General features: G+C 36.3%; 1 protein-coding gene across 1 annotated transcript in view; it reads left to right on the top strand.

The window, feature by feature from the left end:
- Positions 1-13,468, top strand: part of KCNT1 (potassium sodium-activated channel subfamily T member 1) — a 497,185-nt gene that overhangs the window by 450,622 nt on the left and 33,095 nt on the right. The window contains exons 26-27 of the mRNA XM_053696070.1: positions 4,024-4,107; positions 12,429-12,557. Coding sequence (XP_053552045.1) covers positions 4,024-4,107; positions 12,429-12,557 — 213 coding nt within the window. The remainder of the gene's footprint in view (positions 1-4,023; positions 4,108-12,428; positions 12,558-13,468) is intronic.

Here is a 13,468-nt window from a genome sequence, read left to right as displayed (position 1 = left end):
CCATATTATTGGACAGTAGTCTATTGTGAATAAGTATATCGTATGATATGATCTATGTGAAAGCACTCAGGAGTGCTATATGTGTATTCTTGTTGAGGTGAGTGGTTACTCCCCTCAAACCTAGCTAATATTTTTCAAAGATGTTTGGATCAATTCGGTCCAAAATCATTGGATTCAGAATATTATCTCTCAGGAGTACAGAATAGGATTCAGAGTAAGACCGCCTGTGAGAAGATTTTTTCTTTCACGCATTCCAGCAAACCCAGTAAACGCTCAGGCTTTCCTGAAGTGTGTTTCAGACCTGGAGTTATCTGGGGTAATCATGCCAGTTCTGTTTCAGGAACAGGGTCTGGGATTTTATTCAAATCTATTCATTGTCCCAAAGAAAGAAAATTAATTCAGACCAGTTTTGGATCTAAACATTTTGAATCGATATGTAAGAGTACCAACTTTCAAAATGGTGACTATAAGGTCTATTCTGCCTTTTGTTCAGCAAGGGCATTATATGTCCACAATAGACTTACAGGATGCTTATCTTCATATTCCGATTCATCCAGATCGCTATCAGTTCCTGAGATTCTCTTTTCTAGACAAGCATTACCAATTTGTTGCTCTTCCTTTTGGCCTAGCAACAGCTCAAATAATCTTTTCAAATGTTCTCGGTGTCCTACTCTTTGTAATCAGAGAGCGGGGAGTTGCGGTGTTTCCTTATTTGGACGATATCTTGGTACTTGCTCAGTCTTTACATTCTGCAGAATCTCACACGAATCAACTACTGTTGTTTCTTCGAAGACATGGTTGGAGGATCAATTTACCAAAAAGTTCTTTGATCCCTCAAAGGTAACCTTTCTTAGGTTTCCAGATAGATTCAGTGTCCTTGACTTTGTCTCTTAACAGACAAGAGACGTTTGAAATTGGTTGCAGCCTGCCGGAACCTTCAGTTTCAGTCATTCCCTTCAGTAGCTATGTGCATGGAAGTTTTAGGTCTCATGACTGCAACATTGGACACGATCCCCTTTGCTCATTTTCATATGAGACCTCTCCAGTTTTGTATGCTGAACCAATGGTGCAGGGATTATACAAGGATATCACAATTAATATCCTTAAATCCCAATGTTCGACTTTCTCTTACTTGGTGGTTAGATCACCATTGTATAATTCTAGGGGCCTCTTTCGTTCATCCAACCTGGACTGTGATCACAACAGATGCAAGTCTTTCAGGTTGGGGAGCTGTTTGGGGATCTCTGACAGCACAAGGGGTTTGGAAATCTCAAGAGGTGAGATTACCAATAAATATTTTGGAACTACGTGCGATTCTCAGGGCTCTTTAGTTTTGGCCTCTGTTGAAGAGAGAACCGTTCATTTGCTTTTAGTCAGACAATATCACAACTGTGGCATATGTCAATCATCAGGGTGGGACTCACAGTCCTCAAGCTATGAAAGAAGTATCTTGGATACTTGTTTGGGAGGAATCCAGCTCCTGTCTAATTTCTACAGTTTATATCCCAGGTATAGACAATTGGGAAGCGGATTACCTCAGTTGTCAGACTTTACATCCTGGAGAATTGTCTCCACCCAGATGTGTTTTCTCAAGTTGTTCAGATGTGGGGGCTTCAAGAAATAGATCTGATGGCATCTCATCTAAACAAGAAATTTCCAAGGTACCTGTCCAGGTCCAGAGATCCTCAGGCGGAAGCAGTGGATGCGTTGACACTTCCTTGGTGTTATCAACCTGCTTATATTTTCCCGCCTCTAGTTCTTCCAAGAGTGATCTCCAAAATCATCATGGAGCAATCGTTTGTGCTGCTGATGGCTCCAGCATGGCCTCACAGGTTTTGGTATGCGGATCTTGTTCGGATGTCCAGTTGCCAACCTTGGCCACTTCTATTAAAGCCAGACTTTCTATGTCAAGGTCCGTTTTTTCCATCAGGATCTCAAATCATTAAATTTGAAGGTATGGAAATTGAATGCTTAGCGCTTAGTCATAGAGGTTTTCCTGACTCCGTAATTAATACTATGTTGCAGGCTTGTAAATCTGTTTCTAGAAAGATTTATTATCGAGTTTGGGAGACTTACATTTCATGGTGTTCTTCTCATAAATTTTCCTGGCATTCTTTTAGAATTCCTAGAATTTTACAGTTTCTTCAGGATTGTTTGGATAAAGATTTGTCTGCAAGTTCCTTGAAAGGACAAATTTCTGCTCTGTTTTATTTCACAGAAAGATTGTTAAACTTCCTGATATTCATTGTTTTGTGCAGGCTTTGGTTCGTATAAAGCCTGTCATTAAATCAATCTCTCCTCCTTGGAGTATTAATTTGGTTTTGAAGGCTTTACAGGCTCCTCCGTTTGAGCCTATGCATTCTTTGGACATTACACTACTTTCTTGAAAAGTGTTGTTTCTTTTGGCCATCTCTTCTGCTAGAAGAGTTTCTGAATCATCCGCTCTCTCTTGTGAATCTCCTTTTCTGATTTTTCATCAGGATAAGGCAGTTGTGCAGACTTCATTTAAATTCTTACCTAAGGTTGTGAATTCTAACAACATTATTAGAGAAAATGTTGTTCCTTCCTTGTGTCATAATCCTAAGAATTCTTTGATGAGATCTTTACATTCTTTGGATGTGGTGAGAGCTCTGAAATATTATGTTGAAGCTACTAAAGATTTCAGGAAGACTTCTAGTTTATTTGTTATTTTTTCTGGTTCTAGGAAAGGTCAGAAGGCTTCTGCCGTTTCTTTGGCTTCATGGTTAAAGCTTTTGATTCATCAAGCCTATTTGGAGTCGGGTCAAGCCCCGCCTCAGAGAATTACAGCTCATTCTACTAGATCAGTCTCCACGTCATGGGCTTTTAAGAGAGAAGCTTCAGTTGATCAGATTTGCAAAGCAGCAACTTGGTCTTCTTTGCATACATTTATTAAATTCTACCATTATGATGTATTTGCTTCTTCGGAAGCAGTTTTTGGTAGAAAAGTTCTTCAGGCAGTTGTTTCAGTTTGATTCTTCTGCTTTTGATTTAAGTTTTTTCCTTTCATTTATGAGAATAAATTTATATTTTGGGTTGTGGATTAATTTTTTCAGCAGAAAATGGCTCTTGCGTGGAGTTCCACATCTTGGGTATTGCTATCCCATACATCACTAGCTCATGGACTCTTGCCAATTACATGAAAGAAGACAGAATTTATGTAAGAACTTACCTGATAAATTAATTTCTTTCATATTGGCAAGAGTCCATGAGGCCCACCCTTTTTATGGTGGTTATGATTTTTTTGTATAAAGCACAATTATTTCCAAATTCCTTTGTTGATGCTTTATTACTCCTTTCTTTATCACCCCACGTCTTGGCTATTCGTTAAACTGAATTGTGGGTGTGGTGAGGGGTGTATTTATAGGCATTTTGAGGTTTGGGAAGCGTTGCCCCTCCTAGTAGGATTGTATATCCCATATGTCACTAGCTCATGGACTCTTGCCAATATGAAAGAAATGAATTTATCAGGTATTTGCTTACATAAATTATTTTTTATCATCAAATTTGCTTTGTTCTCTTGGTATTCTTTGTTAAATATTTAAACCTAGTTAGGCTGATTTCTAAGCCCTCGAAGGATGCCTCTTATCTCAGTGCATTTTGACAGTTTTTCACAGCTAGACATCGCTAGTCCATGTTTTCCGTATAGATAGCATTGTGCTCACTCCCATGGAGTTATTTATGAGTCAGCACTGATTGGCTAAATTAAATGCAAGTCTGTCAAAAGAACTTAGATAAGGGGGTAGTCTGCAGTGGCTTAGATACAATGTAATCACAGAGGTAAAAAGTATATTAATATAACCGTGTTGGGTATGCAAAACTGGGGAATGGGTAATAAAGGGATTATCTATCTTTTTAAACAATAAAACTTTTGGTGTAGACTGTCCCTTTAACATGCAAGTTTTGCTTCAGCAACATATGAGATCTGTTTTTTAATATGATACCTTGATGAGTTAATGAGATATTCATCATCCATTAATGTATTTTTGTTCTGTTCCTCCTCAGTCATTTGTAAAGGATTACATGATTACAATCACTAGGCTTCTTCTTGGGTTGGACACCACGCCAGGCTCCGGATACCTATGTGCTGTAAGTATTCAACTCATTTTTCGGGAACTAATCAGAAATATTTTTTGTGCTCATTTATTATTATGATTATCCTTGATTTGTATCGTACTAAAAAGTACATTCCACTGAGTGTATATCAAGTCAATTAGAATAACTCATAAGAATATATGATATACCTTATCCATGGCAAGATGGTTGAACTTTTTAACATAATTTATATTGGATACCAATGGTGTTTCTAAAACTTTAATTTAAGAAACACTCAATGCTACATGGAGGTCAAAAGTTAAAATGTTATAACTTATTGTACAATTTTAAGAAACTTCCAAATTTTACCTCTATTACTTATATTATCAAATTGATTTCTAATATTCTGTAAGAAATCTCATCAGTACTATGACACCCCTGGTGGAATTTTCTGAAGGCAGATTTTACCTTTAGAACACTGTTTCTTGCATACAACATTGTCTGCATTTAATGGGACTGTTCACTGTAAAATTGTTTTTCCCTGAATGTGTTCCCCGTGACTTGGTATACCAGCTGCAGTGTATAAAATGTATGAGAAATTGCTCATTTATGCTTATTTTCGCAAAATAAATATCTTTAATTTGCTCTTTCAAACCACAGCCCATCAAAATAGGCTAAGCTTGCTGACAGATTAGATCTTGTTATCTTATCACTCAAATGCTTTCCTTTCTTGTCTCTGTACAATACTTACAAAGAACAATTGAAAATGAACATTTTAGAGCTTTATCTCTTCCACCTCCCACCGTGAGCATAATTTCTTCTGCTGGCTGTGTTTACATAGTTTCTCAATAGCCTATCCCTAGGTATAGAAACTTTCAGTATAGATATGGATACCACAGGCTAATTCAGCTATTTCAAATGCCAATATAAAGGCTAAGGAGCTATTTGTAAACATTTTAATTACACTCCAGCAGAAAAAAAAAATTATTGGGAACAAATTAAAGGAAACTTTTTGGTTTAACTAAGTAAAGGAGATGCACAAATTACAATAGGGCTCATGAAAAAAAAATGTAATTTAATCATTGTATGAAATAAATAAATTATATATATATATATATATATATATATATATATATATATACTTCTTTCTGCTAAAAACAATGGCCACTACTCTATACTTATATTACTTGACCTGTCTGCTTCCTTTGACACTGTTGACCATCCCCTCCTCCTACGGACTCTCAGCTCCCTTGGGCTCTGGGACATTGCCCTCTCCTGGATCCACTCTTATCTCTCTAATAGGTCCTTTTCTGTCTCATTTGCTGGCGACTCATCCTCTCCATTGCCTCTGTCTGTTGGAGTACCTCAAGGCTCTGTTCTAGGTCCTCTACTCTTCTCTATTTATACTTCCTCACTGGGTAAACTTATCAGTAGCTATGGCTTCAACTATCACCTCTATGCTGATGATACTCAGATCTACCTATCCACCCCTGCACTCTCTCCTTCTGTCCTTTCCCACATCAGCGACTGCTTATCTGGTATTTCTTCCTGGTTGGCCTCTCACCACCTAAAAATCAACATGTCCAAGACTGAGCTTCTTCTACTTTACTATCACTGTCGGTGACACCACTATCTCCCCATCACCCCAAGTCTGCTGCCTAGGAGTTACACTTGACTCCAATCTGTCCTTCATACCCCACATCCAAGCGCTCTCTTCATCCTGTCGCAACCACCTACGCAATATCTCCAAAATTTGTCCTTTTCTGAGTGCTGAAACTACTAAACAGCTAATCCATTCCCTAGTAATTTCCTGGCTTGACTACTGTAACAACCTACTAACTGGCCTTCCTCTCTCCCGCCTCTCCCCCCTTCAATCCATCCTTAATGCCTCTGCTAGGCTAATCCATCTCTCCCGACGCTCTGTATCTGCCGCATCCCTCTGTGAGTCCCTTCACTGGCTCCCCATTCACAGCAGAAATAAATTCTAAATTCTCATTCTGACCTACAAAGCCCTTACCACTGCAGCCCCCCCATACCTGTCCTCACTCATCAACAAATATACTCCAGCCCGTCCCCTAAGATCCAACAACAATCTACTCCTTGCCTCTTCTACCATCACCTCCTCTCATGTTAGACTACAGGACTTCTCTCGTGTGGCACCAACCCTCTGGAACGCACTTCCTCGAGCTGTCAGACTTTCCCCAAATCTCTCCTCCTTTAAACGCTCCCTAAAGACCTTCTTGTTCAGGGAAGCCTATCAACAAATCAGTAACAAATGAATTCCACTTGCCTAATAGTTGCCCTCATCTAACTTCACACTAACATCATTCCCACCTTTGCAATCCCCACCTCCTGTTTCTCACCCTCCTACCCATTTAGATTGTAAGTTTCCACGGGAACAGGGCTCCCAATTCCTCCTGTATTTGTTTGTTAAATTTTGTCTGGTGTCTCATATTGGACTGTCCTTTTATCTTTGTTACCTATGAACAGAGCTGCAGAATCTGTTGGCGCTTTATAAATAAAGAATAATAATAAATATATATAGCGGACTAAATGTTGTGAACGCATTTGTGGCTTTCCCTGGAGTGTTTTTACTGATGTTTCAATAAAGACTGTATGTTTTTAAGACTGCTGCTAGCAACTTTTTTCAACTATATATATATATATATAGATATAGATATATAAAAGTTCCAAGGATCCCACGCACCGCAAATGCATATCAGGAAGCCCAAAGCAGGCACATTAAACAAGAATTTGTATCCAAACAGCTTTTAATGGAAATGCAAAAAAGCCCAATCCAAACGTTTCGGCTCACAACAGAGCCTTTCTCAATGGAGGTCGTGCAGACTTAATAGCTAATACATATAATACTCCTTAAATACCCACGACCAATCCAAATATTGCTGGTGCATGGGATCCTTGGAACTTTTCTGTATACTAATTACAGCAGTGCACCAGGGTGTTTGCCTGTTGGAGTGTGCCTTTCCTCTCTACGCCAGTTTATATATATATATATATATATATATATATATATATATATATATATATATATATATATATATATATATATATATATATATATATATATATATATATATATACATATCTATACATATATATACTGTATATATGAGATATGTATATACCTTACCCTGTATAATGCATATACCTTATCCTGTATAATGCATAAACCTTAGCCTGTGTAATGTATACTTCACCTTACCCTGTATAATGCATATAACTTACCCTGTATAATGCATAAACCTTAGCCTGTATAATGTATATACTGCACCTTACCCTGTATAATGCATATAAATTGCCCTGTATAATGCATATACCTTACTCTGTATAATGCATATAAATTGCCCTGTATAATGCATATACCTTACCCTGTATAATGCATATACCTTACTCTGTATAATGTATATACATTACCCTGTATAATACATATACCTTATCCTGTATAATGCATATACCTTATCCTGTATAATGTATAAACCTTACCCTGTATAATGCATAGACCTTATCCTGTATAATGCATATACCTTATCCTGTATAATGCATATACCTTATCCTGTATAATGCATATACCTTATCCTGTATAATGCATAGACCCTAGCCTGTATAATGTATATACCTTACCCTGTATAATGCCAATAAATTACCCTGTATAATGTATATAACTTACCCTGCATAATGTATATACCTTACCCTGTATAATGTATATACCTTACCCTGTATAATGCATATACCTTACCCTGTATAATGCATATACCTTACCCTGTATAATGTATATACCTTACCCTGTATAATGCATAAACCTTAGCCTGTATAATGTATATACTGCACCTTACCCTGTATAATGCATATAAATTACCCTGTATAATGCATATACCTTACCCTGTATAATGCATATACCTTACCCTGTATAATGTATATACCTTACCCTGTATAATGCATATACCTTACCCTGTATAATGCATATACCTTACCCTGTATAATGTATATACCTTACCCTGTATAATGCATAAACCTTAGCCTGTATAATGTATATACTGCACCTTACCCTGTATAATGCATATAAATTACCCTGTATAATGCATATACCTTACCCTGTATAATGCATATACCTTACCCTGTATAATGTATATACCTTACCCTGTATAATGCATATACCTTACCCTGTATAATGCATATACCTTATCCTGTATAATGCATAAATCTTAGCCTGTATAATGCATATAAATTACCCTGTGTAATGCATATACCTTACCCTGTATAATGCATATACCTTACCCTGTATAATGCATATACCTTACCCTGTATAATGCATATACCTTACCCTGTATAATGTATATACCTTACCCTGTATAATGCATATACCTTACCCTGTATAATGCATATACCTTACCCTGTATAATGCATATACCTTACCCTGTATAATGTATATAACTTACCCTGCATAATGTATATACCTTACCCTGTATAATGCATATACTTTACCCTATATAATGCATATACCTTACCCTGTATAATGCATATACCTTATCCTGTATAATGCATAAATCTTAGCCTGTATAATGCATATAAATTACCCTGTGTAATGCATATACCTTACCCTGTGTAATGCATATACCTTACCCTGTATAATGCATATACCTTACCCTGTATAATGCATATACCTTACCCTGTATAATGCATATACCTTACCCTGTATAATGCATATACCTTAGCCTGTATAATGCATATACCTTAGCCTGTATAATGCATATACCTTAGCCTGTATAATGCATATACCTTACCCTGTATAATGCATATACCTTACCCTGTATAATGCATATACCTTACCCTGTATAATGTATATACCTTACCCTGTATAATGTATATACCTTACCCTGTATAATGTATATACCTTACCCTGTATAATGCATATACCTTACCCTGTATAATGCATATACCTTACCCTGTATAATGCATATACCTTACCCTGTATAATGTATATACCTTACCCTGTATAATGTATATAAATTACCCTGCATAATGTATATACCTTACCCTGTATAATGCATATACCTTACCCTGTATAATGCATATACTTTACCCTGTATAATGCATATACCTTACCCTGTATAATGCATATACTTTACCCTGTATAATGCATATACCTTACCCTGTATAATGCATATAAATGACTGAGCTTTATTTGTACATCAAAATGCCTGACGAAGGGACCTCAGTGTCCTGAAAGCAACTGTATCCACTATTAGTTAGATATTAAAGGTATCCCCTGTACATCACTTTTGTTATTTTCTTACAAAAGGATTTTTACTTTCTTTAAAGGGATACTAAACCCAATTTTTTTTTAATTTCATGATTCAGATAGAGCACATAATTTTAAGTAACTTTCTAATTTACTCTTATTATCCTTTTTTTGTTCTTTTGCTATCTTTATTTGAAAAAGCAGGAATGTAAAGCTTAGGAGCCGGCCCATTTTAGGTTCAGTATCCTGGATAGTGCCTGCTTATTGGTGACTACATTTAGCCACCATTTAGCAAAAGCAAATTTGGGTTTAGTATCCCTTTAAAGGACCATAATACCCAAATGTTTAAACACTTCAAAGTGATGTAGCATAGCTGTAAAAAGCTGACAGGAAAATATCACCTGAACATCTCTATGTAAAAAAGAAAGATATTTTACCTCAAAAATTCCTCAGTAGCCCCATCTCATTGTAAAGGACTTCTAAGCAGCAAATCAGTATGTCTGTCCCGGGACAGTGGAAGAAGCGAGCTTACGTGCACTCTCATCTTATTTCCCTATTCAGCTTAAGGAAGTTTACAATGAAATCTCATGAGAGTTAAGTGAAATCTCATGAGATCACAGTAAAAGAGTTCATGACCTCTGCAATGCTGATGATGATTGGTTGCTGTTCATTTCTTCATTTTTTTTTATTTTTACCTGCTGCTGGGCAGCAGCTGAGTATAACTTTTTACACAGAACTTACTCTGTTGAGCTGAGGAGATTGTGAGGTAAAATATCTTCCTTTTTTCATAGAGATGCTCAGATGATATTTTCCTGTCAGCTTTTTACAGTTATACTGCATTAGTTTCAAGTGATTTAGCATATGAGTATTATGTCCCTTTAAATTACACAGGAAAAACCTATTTAATGTATATAGAAGAAATCCTAATAAAACTACACTGCACATACAAAAAGAATCATACTTATAATATGAATTTCTAAGTACATTGTTTTCCTCACGTCTGCTAGTGCACAGGGATATTACATGGGCGTAGCTGAAAGTTCTCTTCCAGGTGTGGTGTATTCTGTTAACATCCCCCCTCCTGCAGATCTTACTGTTTTATCTCCCAGACTGGAAACACTTATTATGCTGAAAGAAAACACATATATGTAGAAATAGAGGGGCGATTGTTAGATACTTTATGCTGAAAATAAAGTAATCTCATTTGTATTCGCTATAGGTGCTCCCTGCTAACTTTCCACTCGCCAACAAAGTTTCCCTTTTCAGCGAGCTTAAATACTTTCCATGGCAGACATTTTGCAACTCACAGTGAAATTATATATAACTCTTTAATTGCGTCAAATAAAGAGTTATATTTAATCAAGACCTGGTGAACATTTTACTTGTGGATGTTTATATATATATATATATATATATATATATATATAGTAATACAAATTTTTACATAGAAAATCAGCACATCTAGGCAAGTTCCCCGCTTGCGTTTCCCCAGTAAAACTCCACATACATTGTTAAAAATGCACAAGAGGATTCTGGGTAAGATATGCAAAATCTCAGTTTTTTATCTTCAAATACTGTTTTAACACAGCGATCCCTTAACAGGATTATTGTAGCAACACAGAAACCACTCACTAGACAAGCTTGTTTCGTTCTAGTTAGAACTTGTCATACCCAGAATCCTCTTGTGCATTGGTAACAATGTATGTGGCGTTTTACTGGGGAAACACAAGCGGGGAACTTACCTAGATGTGCTAATTTTCTATGCAAAAATTTGTATTCATTTACTTTTGAGACTTGGAGGATTTTAATCTCAGATTTTTATCTCCACCATAATTTTAATGAATTTTGATTTAACCCTGAAATTAGCTTCACCAAAGCAGCAACCAGAAATCTATTTCCTACTGACGAGTTCTAACAAGAAAGAAACAAGCTTGTTTAGTGAGTGGATTCTGTGTTGCTACAATAATCCTGTTAAGGGATCGCTGTGTTAAAACAGTATTTGAAGCAAAAAAAATGAGATTTTGCATATCTAATTTGCATATTTTACCCAGAATTCTCTTGTGCGTTGATAACAATGTATGTGGTGTTTTACTGGGGAAACGCAAGCGGGGAACTTGCTTAGATGTGCTAATTTTCTATGCAAAACATTTGTATTGATTTACTTTTGAGATATGGAGGATTTTAATTTCAGATTTTTTATCTCCACCATAATTTTAATGAATTTATATTTATATATATATATATATATATATATATATATATATATATATATATATATTTATATTTATAATAAATATATAAAATTTGCTCCTGCCAGTGTCATGGTGGTTTTTATGTCTGAACTGGTGAATGTTAGATAAGCGAGCCCTTACCTACTTACCATGAAAGCATACCTGGACAACCCAGGAGTGTACACGTGACTTGAGCACTATAGACTCCAGGTAAAAGCAGCAAGTGCTGCTCAGGAGCGTGCACGTGTCTTTACCACTACTAGTAGTATATTGCAATGTTGTTTGCAGCAATCTTATACATTGTTGCCAATACTCCTGACATAGAGTGTTAAAAACATGTTCACACCCCTGGGGTCCTATGAGTTTACCTAGGTTTACTCCTTAATAAAGGATACCAAGAAAACAAAGCAAATTTGGAAGTAAAAGTAAATTGTATGCTCTATCTAGCCCATTAAAGTTTCAAGTCCCTTTTAAAGTCCTGAGTTCTTCAGCAAGCCCAGGGGTTTCCTTAGTTCCTCCTTAGACACCAATACAAAGAACTAATATCTAGCTTAGTCACTTTTTATACCACATTTAAACTCATCATTTATTAATGTGATACGTTTATGGAATGTTTTTATTATTCTATGGCACCAGTGTTTGCTTAAAACATTGTTGCCAACACTGCTGATATAGAGCGCTATAGACATGCACGCTCCTTAGCCTGCCTAGGTACACTTTTCAACAAAAGTACAGAGAGATTGAAGTATCTTTGGTAAACTTGAACATTTCTTGATATTGAATGTTCTGTTTACATCGTCAAAGTTTCCTTTGCCATTTCTGTCACTTTAAGATAAATATTTTGAAACCTATCTCCAATAAAAAAGAATGATGTTTTGTTTCAGATGAAGATCACTGAAGACGATCTGTGGATTCGAACCTATGGCCGGTTGTTTCAAAAACTGTGCTCATCTAGCGCAGAAATTCCTATAGGGATCTACAGAACTCAGTCACATATGTTTTCCACTTCTGAGGTAAGGTTTTCTACAGGGGTCAAGTCCTACAAAACAAAGTGTGGGAACTCACCAAGACTTCCACCCCCCCTTACAATTAATATTGTTTATATATATATATATATATATATATATATATATATATACACTCACATACACTGTATTTATATGTATATGATCTATACACTTTGGTTAATGAAAGCAAATTAAATCCAGTGAAGGGTTTAATGGTTGCCTTTGGGTCTGAGAATCCTCCTCTGTCACAGAGTCTCGCCCACTTAGGGGAGCTAACTAACCTCTGAGCAAGCCACACAGAAATGTAAGCACCATGTGTTACACTTTGCGGGATGATCACACAGAAGGACCTCTGATAGGCTTACAGTTAGTGTATTGTAGAAAATGTTACTGCCCATTACTAGAGGATCTCACTATCCCTCTAACCGGACTGTACTCCAGCAACTCGCAGCAGCAGTGTTAATGTAGCATTTCTGTTCTCTGTCCAGAGGGAACTTAGTGCCTCCTGCAAAAATAGTGCAGGAACTCCGTTCCCAAGCGTTCCTGCTAGACTTGACCCCTGGTTTTCTAGTTATTTTATACCAGTAATCTCTTGTTAAAGAGGGTGGGATTTCATGTAAATTTCATGGAGCACTGAGTGATAAATACATCATTTCCCTGTATCACTGTGTTCTTTATTTCTCTTTGATAATACAGACAGGATATGCAATTTTAAACAACTTTAAAATGTTCTTCTATTATCTAATTTACTTCATTTTCTTGGTATCTTTTTGTTGAAAAGCATACCTAGGTAGGCTCAGGGGCAGCAATTTATTACTGGGAGATAGCTGCTGATTTATTTATTTTTTTATGATTTTAGATTTGGATAAGATTAACAGACTTGGCTAAACATGCACAATATATTTAGATTTATAATA

Source organism: Bombina bombina, chromosome 12 (genome assembly GCF_027579735.1).
Source record: "Bombina bombina isolate aBomBom1 chromosome 12, aBomBom1.pri, whole genome shotgun sequence".
Classification (NCBI taxonomy): Eukaryota; Metazoa; Chordata; class Amphibia; order Anura; family Bombinatoridae; genus Bombina; species Bombina bombina.
The sequence above is the reverse complement of the archived record's forward strand: the minus strand, read 5'-3'. Positions and strand labels throughout refer to the sequence as shown.